The sequence below is a fragment of the Diplotaxodon limnothrissa genome, linkage group LG16, assembly GCF_057381915.1.
Source record: "Diplotaxodon limnothrissa isolate DT_005_m linkage group LG16, D_limnothrissa_male_GT1.1, whole genome shotgun sequence".
Taxonomy (NCBI): Eukaryota; Metazoa; Chordata; class Actinopteri; order Cichliformes; family Cichlidae; genus Diplotaxodon; species Diplotaxodon limnothrissa.
This window is the reverse complement of record NC_140611.1, coordinates 38,994,402-39,013,398: the sequence shown is the minus strand read 5'-3', so window position 1 is coordinate 39,013,398 and position 18,997 is coordinate 38,994,402. Positions and strand designations below refer to the sequence as shown.

Here is an 18,997-nt window from a genome sequence, read left to right as displayed (position 1 = left end):
CATCCAGTTTGCTTGGTTAGATATTAATGTGACCAAACAACAGGAGTCTTTCCTGTTCTGGCACAAAGGCTTTTATGCAGCAGTGTTAAGGTTTTCCAAAGTAGCGTTCTTCAGTTACCTGCACACCAGGTGACTGAGTGTGTCTTTTTCTTCAGGCTTTCAGCTCTGCTTGTGTTGCTGACTTTGTGTTTGTAGCGAAACACTAAAAGAAGGATCCGCGTATGTCCAAATAAACATGTGGACTCGTGTTGGCGTCTGGGACTGTAGCCTAAGGATCATGCTGAAAATGATGCAACGAGTCGAGTAATTAAGTCATACACTACATTACCTTTACAAGTAATGTGTAATGCATTACTTTTTCTGAGTAATGGCCCCAGCACGGTTAGGAAGTGAGATGAGGTCATAAGTGTCATGTGAGGCTGTGGCACCCAGAAGGTGAACTCAGGGTAGCAGCTTTATAGCACAAAACACCCACAACTTGAAAACTAAGAAAAGCCCACTGAGCCGCTAGAACCATAGAACACAGACTTACACACATGAGGAGGGACGACGCGACACATAGCAAGGAAAACACACAGCTTAAATACACACTGGAGCAATCAGGGAACGGGAGACAGGAGGGAAACACAGCTGGGAGAAATCAGAGCTAATGAGACGAGGGGCAGAAAAACCAGACACACTGCACACAGGACAGGGACTGTCAAAATAAAACAGGAAGCACACAACAGGCACAGAGACACAGACTTGACACTGAACATGGAAACCTGACTGACCGGGGAGACAGAGGCTGTGTCCCAATTCAGGGTCTGCAGCCTTAACGGTCCACAAGGGCCGCGTACTCAAAGACCGCTAAGGCCGGAAGTGCGAGGCTTGTGAAATGGGCGGTCTAGCCTCCGTCGCGCTGCCCAGGTTGCCTAGCAACCATGATACTAACAGCTGGAAACGTGTCATACAGCTGTGTTTGACAGAGATGAAGGAGAAAATCTTTTGTTCATTTGTTTGTTTGTTTCTACATGAGCTTTGATCATTCTCTGTGAGATGAAGCTCAGCTATTGAACGACGTATATTTTAAAGTAAAGGCTTTAAAACCAAGTTAGTACAAACGTCACTAATGTCACATGACTTTGCCGACATGTGGCCAACAGTCATGTTTAATGTTCTTCATTATTAAACATTTGCACATAAATAAGTGACATAATATTCAGTACTTACTTAAAGTTCACTCTTCGGGCGCCCCTCATCCGCCGTTTTTTATCGGCAAAATTATCCACACCCACCGCCGCGCTATGCATTCTGGGATATGTTGGGCCACGAAGTCTACACCGCCACAGCCTTAAAATTCAGGGAAATGAAGGACGCATTTGAGGGCCGCATTTCGAGCAGCCTTCGAATTGGGACAGCCTTCGTCGCGTCGCTGTGACAGGTAATCAAAATGAATATGCCAAACATGCAGAGCTGGAGAGTTTGCAGGAACGATGCACTTTGTTTACTGTTACGTTCCCCTAAAAAGGTCCAGGGTCCACTGATTGTAATATTCAATCTGAATTAAAAGACTGAAGGGAAGAACAGCACGGGTCAGGAGAAGAATTACATGAAGAAATGAATGCTGGACCAGCAAGTACAGAAACAACGTGACACTGGGAGAGCGTGAGAGGCTGAAAACACCAGCAGGGGAAGACAACTAGACACAGATGGAGGTTAAACAATCACAGCAGCAGGAAGCCCACGACGGGAGAAAACAAGAGGTTATGAAAGGAAAGGTAGAAGGAAATAAAACAGGAAGTGGTGAAGATTGATGAGAAAGAAAAACAAATAACGTCACTGGACTAGACTGAGCGGAAAAGAAGTCTGTTTCTCCACTGTGCTGTAGACACACAGAAACATCACACAGTGCAAGTCAGTGAATCACAGAGTTGACCTGGATGAAATTACACACTGCGTGTACTATTCAACACTCCACAACAAGCAGCAGCTTAGCATTATGTCAGCCATAACAGACTCAGCCAAATACTCTGAAGTCATTTTAAACTCCACGAAGTTTTCAAAAGAAATCAGAAACGTGAGAAAAATATACACAATCTAGTTTCCAAAGACTGTTAAACAAGCAAAGACTGAGTGAAGAGCAGATTTCTAATATGTAATTCTGCAGATATCAGAATAAGCTGCTGTCAGCCAGTAAATGCAATTCTAGTCCGTCCACGATACCAAGGCAGCTGTGCGGTTTGGTTGAACACGTGAACGGTATTTTTCTGCACATGTAACACGTATGAGCTTTTCATGTCTGAGCGTTTCATAAAAACGACTTGTAGCATTTTAAATTACAGGCTTCGGCGAGTATTCTGCTCATATTTGTTCAGCTGGAGGATTGCTGATGCAAGCAAGATCCCATACTGTCAAAAGTTTCTTCGGTAACAGAAAGCCGATCTATTTCCACTCGGCACAGTCCAATTTATATTTCCCCCCCACACTGTGTCCTCTCCTTCCCTGCTGTCACTGCGCTGTCCATCATACGCTGCTTTTGAGCTGCTCATCCCTGTCATAATGACCTCCTGAGGGACCTGGAGGCTCCGTCTGCAATTTTCGGTGAAGGAGTTCACCACTTGATGTGAAACAATAAAGAGCGGTGATAGAGTGCAGTGCTGACTGTCCTCTTGTTAAAAGCTGTGATAGCAGAGTCCATACAAAAGCCTTCACATGGTGATGAAAATGACTGTAACTTTCCCTCTTTGTGTCTGAAGCCCTGAGTCTTAGTGGATCACTTAGGATGGAGAGCAAAATCTCTATGATCGCAGCTGTGATGCGTGCTCTCCGATACGTACTCTGCTTTTAAACATGGAGAAAAATACATGATGTTATATTCAGACAAAATGACTATATGAATGCTTTGTGGATTAGAAACAATGAGCTCAACTCCATCGCACTGTTGTAAACGACTGTCCATTACTTCATTATTCGCTTCTATCCAAATGTGTTTCAGTGCAGCTGAGCTGAGGGTGGGGGTTTGAAACACTGCTTTTCTACTGAAGTAGAGCAGCGTATGAAAGTTTCCTCAATTTGTGAAATGTTACCTCGACTCTGGTGCATGCAGATAAGCACCTTGGATGTGCAGTTATTTGCAAAAGTCGGTCTTTTTCCCCACAGCAGTGCCACGAAAGTAGCAACTCTTGCAAGAAACACACGTTTGTTTCCTCCTCTCGCTGCACTTCTGTGAGGGTTTAAATCCAACAGAATCATTGAAATCAATTAGAATCACGCAGGCTGTCATCTGCCTGACGCGTGGCAACCCCCCTCTGGCTTCAGCTCCAGATCGACCAGCATCTTCCACGGTAATAAAACGGTCTATTTCAGCGTGAGGTTATTAAAGGAAATCCTCTCATGCGGGCCCGTTAGATTGTCGTCAATCTGCTTCAGCGTTTGTTGTTTGGTGAGCGTATTCAGATGCACAAAGCTCGATAGAAACGTGACAGTTTAATACTCCTGAAATTGTTTTTGACACAAATCCACATCAAACCTTTATGTCTGGGACTCCAAACTCTGAGAGCTGTGGTTCTGATGTTCCTCTTTTGGTCTTTCAGACAAAGAGGAAAGCATGAATATGCAGAAGGAGGAGGGGAAGCAGCCCCTCCAGGCCTCATAAAAAGCAGCATTAAGCTTCCCTAATTAAACTGAACTCTCCCCTTCTGAACGGTGAGCGTGACTTTGGGGACATAATAGAGCCTCTTCAGGTCCTCTTTCAGCTCGATATTAGTCTCCTGCACGAGCTGCTCTGCTAGAACACCGCAGGCTGCAATAATCAATAAAGAGCAACTTCATGAATAAAGAATATTGTCCATCATAAGCAGTTACTGTTTTGAACAGGCTGGCAGTGGTAGAACGACTGGATTTAAATGCACTGAATGCTGAATGACACCACAGCGTACAGCTGGTGAAGGTAATCTGTAATCCTGCGTAATGGCTTGAAGAAAAAAACAAAACCAAGCATAAACTGATTAAATGAATAACACAAACATCCCGGCGCATGAAATAAGGATCATTTTTCAGCTCTGGCAAAGTAAACATTTTTCAGAGTGGCATTTCACATTAATATTTACTGCGTTCCCTCCAATGCTGTTTTCCATTTACCTCGTGTGCCACTGTTTTGCTGCAAGGGATAACTCAACGCAAATTGTGGATCGTTTTTCACATATACAAACAAAACTCTCAGAAACAGGATTTTAGTTGCGATTTTCTTGATATCTGTGTTTTGGTTTGTTTGTTTGGTCCGGTTTTTGTAGCTGAAGTGCAGACTTGTATTTTTATTTCATGGGGTTGAGCCATTTTTATACACAGGCAAAAAAAGAAACCCTTTTCACAACGTTCTGCTAAGTGGAGAGCATTTTCCACGAGGCAGGCAATACAAAAGTGCACATCGTAATTCAAGGCCCAGCACCGGTCTGAGGGAGGTTGAAGGGTCACGCTAATAGTCGCCGGGTCGCACTTGAGGCGACTGTGGGCTCTCTGAATGAAGACGTAGAGTCGAATCACAGCAGCCAGCTTTGAGCACCTCGGCCTTTCTTTAACAGAAGCAGGAACAGCCAATCTGCTCTGTCAGCACTAGGGATGGGTATCGTTTAGGTTTTATCCGATACCAGTACCAAACCGGTACTTTTGAAACGGTGCCGGTGCTTAAACGGTGCCCTAACCGGTGCTTAAAGAATGGAGAACACAAAATTGGTCCAAAAACCTCTCATGTTCAGCTGGTTTTTGTAAAAAGATAACAATGTTAGCCTTTTCTGCAGCTATGGGGCATATATGGTATCACTCTTGGTTGGAAGCAGTGCTTAAACAATGGAAAAAACACAAACTTTGTCCAAAAACCTCTCATGTTCAGCTGTTTTCCACTTTTTCTTTGGTCATTTTAGCCTTTTTGGCCAGGGTGAAGGGAGTATCTGCCATCAAACAAGAAGACAGCCGCATGTAGCTATGATGATGTTTGCTAGTTCACCTTACCTGCATTAATGTAATAACGTGGTTAGCCTACTCAATGTAAATTACACACGAACAACATTAAGCTACTCACGCAGAGAAGAACGGCTGCTGCTGCATCATCATCCTCATCATTTCTGCTACACTGGCAGGGCTAGGGGCCAGGACTCTCCTCTTCGGGTTTTTGGGGGATGTTGCTAACTCCGGTCCGATAACAGGCACCACACCCGCAGTAGACGTGCTCGGTGTGAGGTCTCGCAGCAAGCTATCAAATACGGCGCATTTTCCGCTATGCGTCGCCAGGTGTTTCATCAGTTTCGAGGTGTTACCTCCTTTGACAGTATCACGGTATCAGCTTAAAGCACTTGTTGCTGCTGAGTTTGCATCTTTTGCTGTGAAGTACAGCCAGACTTTGACCGCTTCGCCTTGGGCGTTTTTAATCTGTAGCTCTGCTCTAAAAGAATGTACGTACCTGGGCCCGCCTACTATCCTCGGAAACGTAAAATGATTGGCTAGAATCTAAAGTGTATCACAGCTCAGGAAAAAAAAGCACCGAAATAAAGCACTGATACCCAGTACCCATCCCTAGTCAGCAACATCCACCGCTACCAGAGGAATGTATTAAGTTAATCTCCATCACGCTTTAAACAATGTGCCTGTTCCACTGGGATTCATCCAAGCACGCTACCGAAATAATTCATTATGAAGCAGTCTGAAAATAAGCCTTAAATGCATGTATAATGAGGTGTGTGCGTTACAGAGAAGTCTTTCTGCAAGTGCTCATACCTGTAGGTTAGTGGACTTTGCATCACATCAGACACTTAACAGGTGTGTAGTAAACACGCATCAGTGCTGGCTCAGGCTTTATACCCTGCCTCATTAAGGATAAGGGAGAGGCTGTATGGGTAAGGCTAAAATTGGACCCAAGGTTGCCATAAAGGGAATCCTAAAGAGCTGGTTTCTCCACAGGATACAGAGCTGTGATCCACATTAACTACAAACACAAAGGCCACGTCTAAAGAAGCCAGACCACTAAACACTCTTTGGAAAACCTAATGGACAGAAGATCAGCCGGGGTCAGTATCAGAAAAAGAAAAAGCACGAAGGAGACTTGGAATGACTCTCAGCATTAGTACATAACATCCATATAAGCATAGCGGAGATGAATGAGTGTGCACAGCTTCCATTGTGTCAGTAGTGTTTACTGGTAATGTGAAAAAAGGCACGAGGAGGTGGATAAAGTCTGACGTTTATGAAGTTTATATTTTCTGCTCAGATTTAGCCGAGCCAGCAACCAGCGGCCTGACATTGTTGCAAAGGAAGATGAGAGTTTTGAATTAATACGACTTTTCCAGCTGCACTAATCGCTCCAAACGATTCTGCAAAGTATTATATTTCAGACTTCAGTGCATGGCATAAGCCTGGTATCTTTGTGGTTTTTTTTTTTCATCATTGTTTTTATTGCAGATTTTCCTTTAACACGACAGTGTCTCGACAGTAGACACAGAACAACAAAACAGTACAAACACAAAACGTACACAACAGCTCTTAAATAAGGCATAATACAAGATACAAAATACAAAATATAACATACAAGAGGTGGTGAGTCAGTCTTACAGCGCCCGGGTGGTGATCACGTGTGTAGTAGTCCTTTGAATAAGATAGCGGAAAGGTCCGGTCCAATATAGTCCAAAAAGGGGTGCCACATCCCATAGAACTGACCCACACTGTGGTGTATAACGTGTGTGAGGTATTCCAGAGGAATCAGTTCAAAAACTATTTTGCGCCAGCCACAGACAGTGGGAGTCCTATCGTTGATCCATTGTAAGAGGATATTTTTCCTGGCTGCAAATGTTAGAGTGTTATACAATCTTTTGTTGGCCGCCGCTTTTAGGCGGTCACTTGGAAGACCTAGAATCAGGGACAAAGGGTCCATCTCTATATCAACGTGGAAGATTTTCCCCAGTTCACCTGTAATGTCAGCCCAGTATTCTTGAAGCTTATAACAGGACCAAAAACAGTGAGTTAAAGTCCCTACATCAGTTTTGCACTTAAGACACACAGGGGAAAGAGAGCGGCTGAAGAGGTGTCTGCGGTGAGGGGATACGTGTAATCTGTGTAAAATCTTAAATTGGATTGCTCTTGTCCGAGTACAAATTGAAATCCTTTTTGCGAGAGACCAAACGGTATCCCACTTATCTTCATCTATGGTTACCGACAGTTCCCTCTCCCACACACCTCTAATCCCCTGCGCATCAGTGGTAGTCAAAGCATTAAGCACATGGTAAAATGAACTCAGAGACACCGTCAGCTGTTGCCCAAACAAAACCCTCTCAACATCAGATACTTCAGGGTGCTCAGCAAGGGTTGTATTGTGAGTGATATAGTGTCGTATTTGCAAAAAACGAAAGAAATCCTGTCTAGGCAAGCCGTAACTGTTGGTAAGCTGTTCAAACGACATGAGTTCACCACCCGAGAAAAGGTCACCAAGAGACTTAATATTCTTATCAGACCATCGTTGAAAGCCGGGGTCCAAAGAACCCGGAGGGAAAGCAGGGTTATTCATTATAGGGGTAAAGGTTGATGTTATTCTCGATCTTCCCTCAAGACGGCGGACAATTCGCCACGCTTTTAGGGTGTTGATTGTTACAGGATTTGTACAAAGGGCCTTAATTCCGTTAAAATCATTACAAAATAATAGATCGCTCAGTTTGCATTGTGACAGAGCTGTCTCAATATCCGACCAGATTGAGGTTTTACCCCTAACCCAGTCGCTCACAAATCTTAAATGGGCAGAAAGCTGATACAATCTAATATTAGGTAGATCCAAGCCGCCCCTGGAGCTTGGCAGATGCAACACTGCCATCTTGAGTCTGGGTCTGCGCTTGTTCCAGATGAAAGAGGTGAGCCAACCATTTATGTCCTTCAGTACTCTCTTAGAGAACAAGACGGGGATCATTTGGATAGGATACAATAGCCTGGGCAGCACATTCATTTTGATCAGGGCAATGCGTCCTAGCCAGGAGACAGGAAGTGACGCCCACCGCTCTAGGTCCATCTTTGTGTTTTAAGTGCAATGCTATCTCTTTATTCATCGGTGCAATGAAAAGCAAAATGCTGATTTTAGTTAGATTTCATTTTATACCATTTGACGAGTTTCCTGGTTCTTCCTGCATCACTTCTCTGTCCCTTCCCGTTATCTAGCATCAGTGTTTTATCATATTAATTTGGTTATTCAGGGGGGACAAAAAGCAGACGTGCAGCACCATCAGTGTCATGATTTTTCACATCTTGTTAAAAATCATTTTAGTTCCTCTATGTAAAAGGTAACTGAGGGAAATAAATGTATCACAAAGTGGCTTCAACAAGGTGCACAGAAAGAAAGTGAAGCCTGGTTGATCATTCAGTTCAAATATTAACACCCAGGAAGCAGCTCGGCAGGAGAAACCCCCCCTCTCTGCCTCTCCTGCAGCTCTTGATGTGATAATTCAGTTTGTTTTTTTTCCTGGTCACTTATTGGTCGTCCCATTTTGTGATTTTCTCTGTAATATTTGGCATTCTGTCTTTGTGTGGAGAGTACATGTAGACTCACAGAGCTGACACGCTGCTGGTCGTCAGCAGGTAACTTCACTAAATAAGCCGCTCGTCCTGCTGAGTTTTCTGATCTCTCCAAATAAACTGAGCTGCAATCAGTTTGTCTCACTCTGAACCGTTAGCAGTCACCTGCTCCACAGGTGAAGGTTATAGCAACTTACATCTGACTAAAGTCTAAAGTCACTACTTAGAATTATCCCAACTTAAATAAGAGTGATGCAGTGTTGACGCGGACTATGCGGAGTCTGAATAGTGGATCCAAATGCAGATGAAACAAAGCGTGCAAACAGACTTAATATTAACTGAAAGCAGGTAGTAAACAGCACAAAAACAAAAGAAAAGGCAAAACTAACAATAACCTGAACTGGGTGAGCTAAATATAAAAAGAACAAGAACCTAGAGACCCAAAGACCTGACAAGAATCCATAAACCTGGAAACAAAGCAGGCGATCGAGCGAGGAACGAGTGTAAACACACAGACTCAACACCCACAGGAGGTGATGAAGGGAAACAGCTGATTAGAATAAACATAATGACGCCACAGGGGAGTGAAACTAAACACAACGAACATGGGACACCAGACCTCTTCAAAATAAAACAGGAAACATAACGAGATACAGACATGACAACACGTGAAGGGCAAAGGAGACTTAAACACAGGGGGTGCAGACACAAGGGGGGTCTAAGAAACAATGACCTATAATGCTGGGCTCACACTGTGCGGTTTTTGACCCATTTTGAGCCGATTTTTGAGTCGTGCGACCGTTTTGGCGATCGGCCCGATTTTGGCCTTCATCGTGCGTCGTGCATCGTGTAGTATACGTGGGGTAACAAGACGCGATTAACACCTCACGACGAGCTCCCGATCATCAATCGCTTGGTCGTGAGGATTTCAAACCTGTTTGAAATCCTCGCGACCGTCATGAGGGTGTCACCGCAGTTTGTCACACTGCGCACGCGCAAACACAAATGTCAGCGAAAAAGACGGCGCAGCACGGCAGTGCAGCGTGTGATCTGGACACAAGCGATGGAGGTACAACTTGTAGAACTTTGGAAAGCTCATCCGAGCCGTTTCGATGTGGCCTCACAAAATTATCACGACCACAACAACCGTGAAAATAGTTGGATCTACACTGCTGCTCAATCACAGCTGGCTGATAAATGTTTTTCATTAGCATCGTGACCTATGAACTTCTAACCCCTGCGAGTCAATCGTGCAGTTTAAGCAGGAGCTGAATAACGTGACTGAAAAAAAATCGCACAGTGTGAGCCCAGCATAACAGTAACATAATAGAAATGAACTTAGAAAACCTAATGAATTTAAACATAAACCATAAACATCAAAATACAGTGGGGCAAAAAAGTATTTAGTCAGCCACCGATTGTGCAAGTTCCCCCACTTAAAATGATGACAGAGGTCAGTAATTTGCACCAGAGGTACACTTCAACTGTGAGAGACAGAATGTGAAAAAAAAATCCATGAATCCACATGGTAGGATTTGTAAAGAATTTATTGGTAAATCAGGGTGGAAAATAAGTATTTGGTCACCTCAAACAAGGAAAATCTCTGGCTCTCACAGACCTGTAACGTCTTCTGTAAGAAGCTTTTCTGTCCCCCACTCGTTACCTGTATGAATGGCACCTGTTTGAACTCATCATCTGTATAAAAGACACCTGTCCACAGCCTCAAACAGTCAGACTCTAAACTCCGCCATGGCCAAGACCAAAGAGCTTTCGAAGGACACCAGGAAAAGTATTGTAGACCTGCACCAGACTGGGAAGAGTGAATCTACAATAGGCAAGCAGCTTGGTGTGAAAAAATCAACTGTGGGAGCAATCATCAGAAAATGGAAGACATACAAGACCACTGATAATCTCCCTCCATCTGGGGCTCCACGCAAGATCTCATCCCGTGGGGTCAAAATGATCATGAGAACGGTGAGCAAAGATCCCAGAACCACACGGGGGGACCTGGTGAATGACCTGCAGAGAGCTGGGACCAAAGTAACAAAGGTCACCATCAGTAACACACTACAACGGCAGGGAATCAAATCCCGCAGTGCCAGACGTGTTCCGCTGCTGAAGCCAGTGCATGTCCAGGCCCGTCTGAAGTTTGCCAGAGAGCACATGGATGATACAGCAGAGGATTGGGAGAATGTCATGTGGTCAGATGAAACCAAAGTAGAACTTTTTGGTATAAACTCAACTCGTCGTGTTTGGAGGAAGAAGAATACTGAGTTGCATCCCAAGAACACCATACCTACTGTGAAGCATGGGGGTGGAAACATCATGCTATGGGGCTGTTTTTCTGCCAAGGGGACAGGACGACTGATCCGTGTTAAGGACAGAATGAATGGGGCCATGTATCGTGAGATTTTGAGCCAAAACCTCCTTCCATCAGTGAGAACTTTGAAGATGAAACGAGGCTGGGTCTTCCAACATGACAATGATCCAAAACACACCGCCCGGGCAACAAAGGAGTGGCTCCGTAAGAAGCATTTGAAAGTCCTGGAGTGGCCTAGCCAGTCTCCAGACCTCAACCCCATAGAAAATCTGTGGCGGGAGTTGAAAGTCCGTGTTGCTCGGCGACAGCCCCAAAACATCACTGCTCTCGAGAAGATCTGCATGGAGGAATGGGCCAAAATACCAGCTACTGTGTGTGCAAACCTGGTAAAGACCTATAGTAAACGTTTGACCTCTGTTATTGCCAACAAAGGTTATGTTACAAAGTATTGAGTTGTATTTTTGTTATTGACCAAATACTTATTTTCCACCTTGATTTACCAATAAATTCTTTACAAATCCTACCATGTGGATTCATGGATTTTTTTTCCACATTCTGTCTCTCACAGTTGAAGTGTACCTCTGGTGCAAATTACTGACCTCTGTCATCATTTTAGGTGGGGGAACTTGCACAATCGGTGGCTGACTAAATACTTTTTTGCCCCACTGTATATAAAAACTCAAAACGCTGAGTCGGAGCCGCGGACCTGTTTTATATACGCGAGGAATAGTTTCTATACGAGATCGCTGCAAAAAGTGCAGCCTTACCTAATGTCCACCTACTGTTACTCATTTATATTAAGATTTAAACATCCAGTTGGTGTTGGTGTGGAGAGTAACCTTCAGTAATAGTAATAAATCACAGCAATAGGACATTCATGTAGTTGTAAACAGCATGATAATATATTAAGTAATCCAAAGTATTCAGAATAGTTACTCTCATTGAGTAACATAATGGAATACGTTACAAAATACATTTTGGGGCATGTAATCTGTAATCTGTAGTGGAATACAGTAACCTTCCCAACACTGCACATACGTTGTGATTTGCAAACATTAAACACATAACACAATATAGATTTAGCATCAGTGAGCAAAAATATTGGAATGGCTGCCTTCCCACTGTCACCAAGTGATGGTCACAGGGGGTCGTCTGATAGTTGGGGCTTTCTCTGTATTACCTTCTGGTCTTTACCTTACAATATGAAGTTCTATATAAATAAAATTTAATTGAATTCTTTAGTTTTCAGTATTCAGTCAGTTCATAACTCTTTTTTAATGAAGTTTTTCGTTCAGCTGCCTGGTGGGACACCAAGCTGGGTGTAAGAGTCTTCATCCAACATTAAAATTAAAAATGTTAAAATCATTTTTTTGTGCTCTGATGCTGAATCTCTGCAAAATAAAAAAAACGTGAAGTCCTTACTTCAGCTGGGGTTTATCTCTGTCCTGCACACGTCTCCAACTCAGCCGTCCTACACGTAACCAGAAGAAGAGAGGAGAGTGATAACACAACCGTTAGTAAAATGATGCCAAAGGCTGCTGCTGTAGCATGAACACGCAACGTGGTCTAGACAAAGTCTGTTGCAGTGCAGCTGTAGAGATCGGTCTTATTAATCTATCTTAGAGTTGTGCTGAATGATCCGTGTACAGGAATGAACTGTCACGGTCCTGGGTCTCCTGACCCAGCGTTTTTAGTTCTTTGTGATTTTCGTATTATTGTACTTGTGTGATTTATTCTATGGCTTCTAGTTTTGATCCCTTGCCCTTCATGTCTCCCTGTGTGCCCCTCTGTGTATCTGTGAGCCCTCGTCTCTCCTTATGATTTATTCCATGCTTCCCCTGCCCATTATGTCTAAGTTCTCCCCGTGCTCTCTCTTCCCCCTGTGTGCCCTCTATGTATTTATGAGCCCTCGTCCCCTTTCGTGTTTATTCCATGTCTCCCCTGCCTGTTACGTTGGTGTTCTACTCGTGCTCTCTCTCCTCCTGTCTGAACCTCTGTGCTCCCTGTTTCACCTCTCCCGTCAGTGTTCAGTTCACCCCGCCCTGTCTCGTTATGGCTATCAGTGTCACCTGTGTTCCCCGTGTGTTCCCACTCCCCTCGTTAACCCTCTGTGTATTTCTGTCTGCGTCTCCCTCTGTTCAGCGTGACGTCGTCCCTCTTGCTGTGTGGATCTCCCTGTGTGTCTCTCTGTGAGTTCCTAGTTTGTGGTTTCCCAGTTTAGTTTTTATGTTTGTTCTGCCAGCGAATAAAGCTGAGTTTTAAGTTCATTCCCCCGTGCCTGTGAGTCCTGCATTTTGGGTCCTACTCCTGCCTGCCGCACAGCGTTTCATGACAGTACGACGTCACCAGATATGGACCCAGCAGCACTCAACCCACCAGAAGAACTGCGTCTGGACATTATCTACTCCGTGGAAAAACTCCTGCATCTGTGGCTCGAACATGAGGGAAAGGAATTTCGCCGCGCCGTGGAAACCAAACTACAGCGTTTAATCTCTGGTCTTCCCTGGCTACTCAGTGCGCTCCACCCACTCGAACAGGACTTAATCCGCAACGAGCTCCACCTTCATCCCCCAGCTGCTACTACCCACCTGCCTGAAGGGCCGGATGCGGAGCCGCTCGGCCCGTCAGAGCCATCATCAAAAAAGAAACGGCATTCACGCCGCCGACGCGCCACCCCACAGCCGGACATTCGGCCTTCTAATTCACCTTCTGTGCTGCCAGAAGCTCCGTCGGCTCCCTCGCTGCTACTTCCAGCTCAGTTAGCTCCCTCGCCGCCACCCGCAGCTCAGTTAGCTCCCTCGCCGCCACCCGCAGCTCAGTTAGCTCCCTCGCCGCCACCCGCAGCTCAGTTAGCTCCCTCGCCGCCACCCGCAGCTCAGTTAGCTCCCTCGCCGCCACCCGCAGCTCAGTTAGCTCCCTCGCCGCCACCCGCAGCTCAGTTAGCTCCCTCGCCGCCACCCGCAGCTCAGTTAGCTCCCTCGCCGCCACCCGCAGCTCAGTCTCCTGTGTCCCCGCTAGCTCAGCCGTTAACTCCACCACACGCTCCATTTTCACCTCTACCATCGCTTCAGTCATCAGTTCGGTCTGCCACTCAGTCGCCCTTAGCTCCATCATCCACACTACCACCTGTTTCTCTTCCACCACAACCGTCACTACACCCAGCCACTCAGGCTGCTACTCAGTCAGTCATTCAACCCATAGCCCTGCCGTTACCATACCCTGTAGCTGAGCCACTAGCCGTCCGACCCACAGCCACTTCAGCCACTCCTTCACCCGTTACACCTCCACTACAACCATCACTGCAGCCTCCAGTGTCCCCAGTGCAGCCTCCAGTGTCCCCAGTGCAGCCTCCAGTGTCCCCAGTGCAGCCTCCAGTGTCCCCAGTGCAGCCTCCAGTGTCCCCAGTGCAGCCTCCAGTGTCCCCAGTGCAGCCTCCAGTGTCCCCAGTGCAGCCTCCAGTGTCCCCAGTGCAGCCTCCAGTGTCCCCAGTGCAGCCTCCTGCAGCCCTGCTGTCCCCAGTGCAGCCTCCTTTAGCACAGTCACCCACTCAACCACCAGCACCACAACCGTCACTACCTCTAGTTCATTCCCCTGTGAAGTCATTAACTCCACCACCTACTCCACTCTCACCACCACCGCTACTACAGACATCAGTTCAGTCCCCTGTGCAGTCATTTACTTCTCCACCGTTAGCAGCTCAGGTCCCCGTGTGTCCAGCAGCTCAGGTCCCCGTGTGTCCAGCAGCTCAGGTCCCCGTGTGTCCAGCAGCTCAGGTCCCCGTGTGTCCAGCAGCTCAGGTCCCCGTGTGTCCAGCAGCTCAGGTCCCCGTGTGTCCAGCAGCTCAGGTCCCCGTGTGTCCAGCAGCTCAGGTCCCCGTGTGTCCAGCAGCTCAGCTCGCACCTGAACCTTTGGCCCAGTTCCCCGTAGCAGTGCGGTTTTTTAGCCAGCTTAACATTGAGCCCGGGGTCCTAATCCTCTCTGGCTCTACATCAGCTCCTGCTGGAAGCTCGGATGAGCTCATCCAGGACTCCGCGGCTTCCACGCCGCCATCTACCTCGTCCGCTGGGGGTTCCAGTGAGCCCGGCCAGCACCTCCCTGTCTCCGCTGGAGGGTCCGAGAGGCCCGTTCAGCCTCCTGTCTCCGCTGGAGGGTCCGAGGGGCCCGTTCAGCCTCCTGTCTCCGCTGGAGGGTCCGAGGGGCCCGTTCAGCCTCCTGTCTCCGCTGGAGGGTCCGAGGGGCCCGTTCAGCCTCCTGTCTCCGCTGGAGGGTCCGAGGGGCCCGTTCAGCCTCCTGTCTCCGCTGGAGGGTCCGAGGGGCCCGTTCAGCCTCCTGTCTCCGCTGGAGGGTCCGAGGGGCCCGTTCAGCCTCCTGTCTCCGCTGGAGGGTCCGAGGGGCCCGTTCAGCCTCCTGTCTCCGCTGGAGGGTCCGAGGGGCCCGTTCAGCCTCCTGTCTCCGCTGGAGGGTCCGAGGGGCCCGTTCAGCCTCCTGTCTCCGCTGGAGGGTCCGAGGGGCCCGTTCAGCCTCACGCCGCATCAGCTGGAGGGCCCGAGGAGCCTGTCCAGCCGCCATCTGCGACCGCCTCGTCATCACCTGGCCCGGCTACATCCGCCTGTGCTTCTGCTACGCCTGGCCCGGCCGCAGAGCCTTCGTCTGCCGCAGCCTCCTCTTCAGAGCCTTCGTCTGCCGCAGCCTCCTCTTCAGAGCCTTCGTCTGCCGCAGCCTCCTCTTCGGCTGCCTCGTCTGCCGCAGCCTCCTCTTCGGCTGCCTCGTCTGCCGCAGCCTCCTCTTCGGCTGCCTCGTCTGGCCCAGCCTCCTCTTCGGCTGCCTCGTCTGGCCCAGCCTCCTCATCGGCTGCCTCGTCTGGCCCAGCCTCCTCATCGGCTGCCTCGTCTGGCCCAGCCTCCTCATCGGCTGCCTCGTCTGGCCCAGCCTCCTCATCGGCTGCCTCGTCTGGCCCAGCCTCCTCATCGGCTGCCTCGTCTGGCCCAGCCTCCTCATCGGCTGCCTCGTCTGGCCCAGCCTCCTCATCGGCTGCCTCGTCTGGCCCAGCCTCCTCATCGGCTGCCTCGTCTGGCCCAGCCTCCTCATCGGCTGCCTCGTCTGGCCCAGCCTCCTCATCGGCTGCCTCGTCTGGCCCAGCCTCCTCATCGGCTGCCTCGTCTGGCCCAGCCTCCTCATCGGCTGCCTCGTCTGGCCCAGCCTCCTCATCGGCTGCCTCGTCTGGCCCAGCCTCCTCATCGGCTGCCTCGTCTGGCCCAGCCTCCTCATCGGCTGCCTCGTCTGGCCCAGCCTCCTCATCGGCTGCCTCGTCTGGCCCAGCCTCCTCATCGGCTGCCTCGTCTGGCCCAGCCTCCTCATCGGCTGCCTCGTCTGGCCCTGCGCCCACCGGGCCATGGCCGGCACGCCTGGGACTGGAGGGCCGCCGCTGCCTTCCGCGCGGTCGGCCTCCTGAACTGCTCCGTCGTCTCCTTCGCCGCCGCCGTTGCCTTCCGCGCGGTCGGCCTCCTGAACTGCTCCGTCGTCTCCTTCGCCGCCGCCGTTGCCTTCCGCGCGGTCGGCCTCCTGAACTGCTCCGTCGTCTCCTTCGCCGCCGCCGTTGCCTTGCGCGCGGCCGGCCTCCTGAACTGTTTCCGCGTCGCCGCCGTTGCCTTGCGCGCGGTCGGCCTCCTGAACTGTCTCCGCGTCTCCGCCGTTGCCTTCCGCACGGTCGGCCCCCTGAACTGCTCTGTGTTTTGGGTTGTTTTCTTGGGCTCCGGTGTTTTCTGTGCTCTTTGTTTTCTGTTCCGAGCCCTCCGTCCTGGGCCCCCGCCGCCCGCCCTGGGTTGTTTTCTGTTTGGTTTTGTTTTTCTGTGTTTGGGCTGTCTGGAGCCAGCCCTTGAGGGGGGGGTACTGTCACGGTCCTGGGTCTCCTGACCCAGCGTTTTTAGTTCTTTGTGATTTTCGTATTATTGTACTTGTGTGATTTATTCTATGGCTTCTAGTTTTGATCCCTTGCCCTTCATGTCTCCCTGTGTGCCCCTCTGTGTATCTGTGAGCCCTCGTCTCTCCTTATGATTTATTCCATGCTTCCCCTGCCCATTATGTCTAAGTTCTCCCCGTGCTCTCTCTTCCCCCTGTGTGCCCTCTATGTATTTATGAGCCCTCGTCCCCTTTCGTGTTTATTCCATGTCTCCCCTGCCTGTTACGTTGGTGTTCTACTCGTGCTCTCTCTCCTCCTGTCTGAACCTCTGTGCTCCCTGTTTCACCTCTCCCGTCAGTGTTCAGTTCACCCCGCCCTGTCTCGTTATGGCTATCAGTGTCACCTGTGTTCCCCGTGTGTTCCCACTCCCCTCGTTAACCCTCTGTGTATTTCTGTCTGCGTCTCCCTCTGTTCAGCGTGACGTCGTCCCTCTTGCTGTGTGGATCTCCCTGTGTGTCTCTCTGTGAGTTCCTAGTTTGTGGTTTCCCAGTTTAGTTTTTATGTTTGTTCTGCCAGCGAATAAAGCTGAGTTTTAAGTTCATTCCCCCGTGCCTGTGAGTCCTGCATTTTGGGTCCTACTCCTGCCTGCCGCACAGCGTTTCATGACATGAACAGAGACAAGCAGGCAGAACGTGATTTATTACACGTTATTGAAAATGCTTTACTGTCACATTTCGAGGTATGGAGAACTGACTTTTGGAGAATTTCATAAATAAAAATCATGCAGGAATCTGTTAAACAGGCAATCATATAATAAACGAACGAGGACTGAATCTTTAAATGTTTGTTGTTGATTCTAATCTGTCACACAAATGATTTCTCTGCTCCACCTGCTACACAGTCCTGCAAATAATCAAGAAAGCAGAAGAGCCCTGCCTGAAAGGCTTCGTGTTCTCCTGCTCAAGGATGGCATGAATTTTTCCGTAATCGTGAATATGCAGTTGGGTACATGGCCAACCATCTCCCACCTGAGGAAGCACAAGATCCAAGCCTGCGATCTGAAAGGTCAGTAAGACGTCGAGCCTGACAGGAGGACTCCACACACTGCATCAGCTCCACTTAGCTACTTAAGAGAGGTGGACTTAAACGAATGAGCGTTATTGTTTACCGAACCCTTTATTTTTTCCCAAACTCAGACCGTCGTTGACATGCCCAGTCGCCCAATTTTTTAAAAAAAGCATGAAAGCGTTTGTTTGGCTCTCTTTGCACAAATCCACGAGAAGCTATAGAACCCAAAGCTAACAATAACTATATTTCATATAATATTAGTCGTTCTTTATTCTTTGTTTCCGCTTCCTTTTGCATCTGTTCCAGACTAGCAAACATCTTTGGCCACCCAAAAACAAAAAGCACCTGAAATTATATTTTCCAGTGTTACAGTGCTGCTCTCCATGCTGACCACTGTTTCCAGCTACTTTCTGTCTTTACCTGCAGTCATGCAGCGTTCACCACATTAAAGGGAATCTCTGAGGCTCTCCACAAAATTAATTAGCACATAAGAAATTAGAACTGAGTTTATTACTATCATCATATTCACACTGATAATAACTTTTTACTGTAAGGAAGTGGTTTCTCTTTCCTTTGATCGTTATATTGCTGGATGTTTATTTGGCAACAGGGAATTCTTTTAGAAGTGCAAAGCCCATCATCAAACTATTGATTCTCACCTAGGATTGTTTTCTATGTGTAGAAGCAGGTTTCTGCCTAATTAGGGCAGACTAATTACCTCCAAACTTATTTAAGTGTTGCTGCTGAACGTATCGTCTTCTGCACAGGCTTCATTAAAAGCTGTTTGTGTATGAAGAGACATGACAGCAGACTGTACTCCACATGAAATCTGTCAACAGTTTAACTTTCTAAAACTTTTGTCACGTTTGAGTTCAGAAAAGGTGAAACATTTTCTTTTTTCTGGTATATAAATCATCTGAGCTACATCTCAGCTGTTACTCTGCAGTTGTGCTCAGACGTTCATGTATATCCACTTAAATCAGGCAGCAATAATCAAGAGAACCTCCCACCAGCACTATTTGTATAATAGCAAATAATATAATAAGATATAAAATTATACTGTTCTTCTTATTATAATAAAGTAATAAGAGGGCATCACTATGTGTTAACAGACCTCTCTGCATTGAATCATACTTGTTATTAATCTCTGGCTCTCTTCCACAGCATATCTTTATCCTGTCTTCCTT

General features: G+C 47.8%; 1 protein-coding gene across 1 annotated transcript; it reads left to right on the top strand.

Moving 5' to 3' along the window:
* The first annotated feature begins 13,194 nt into the window (after nt 1–13,194).
* On the top strand, nt 13,195–18,121 carry LOC146616675 (uncharacterized). Its single transcript, XM_085374331.1, has 7 exons — nt 13,195–13,586; nt 13,628–13,751; nt 13,843–14,163; nt 14,317–14,544; nt 14,665–15,357; nt 17,744–17,807; nt 18,117–18,121. The coding sequence occupies exons 1-7, from the start codon at nt 13,195–13,197 to the stop codon at nt 18,119–18,121; spliced, it is 1,827 nt and encodes a 608-aa protein (XP_085230457.1).
* Nucleotides 18,122–18,997: the final 876 nt, after the last annotated feature.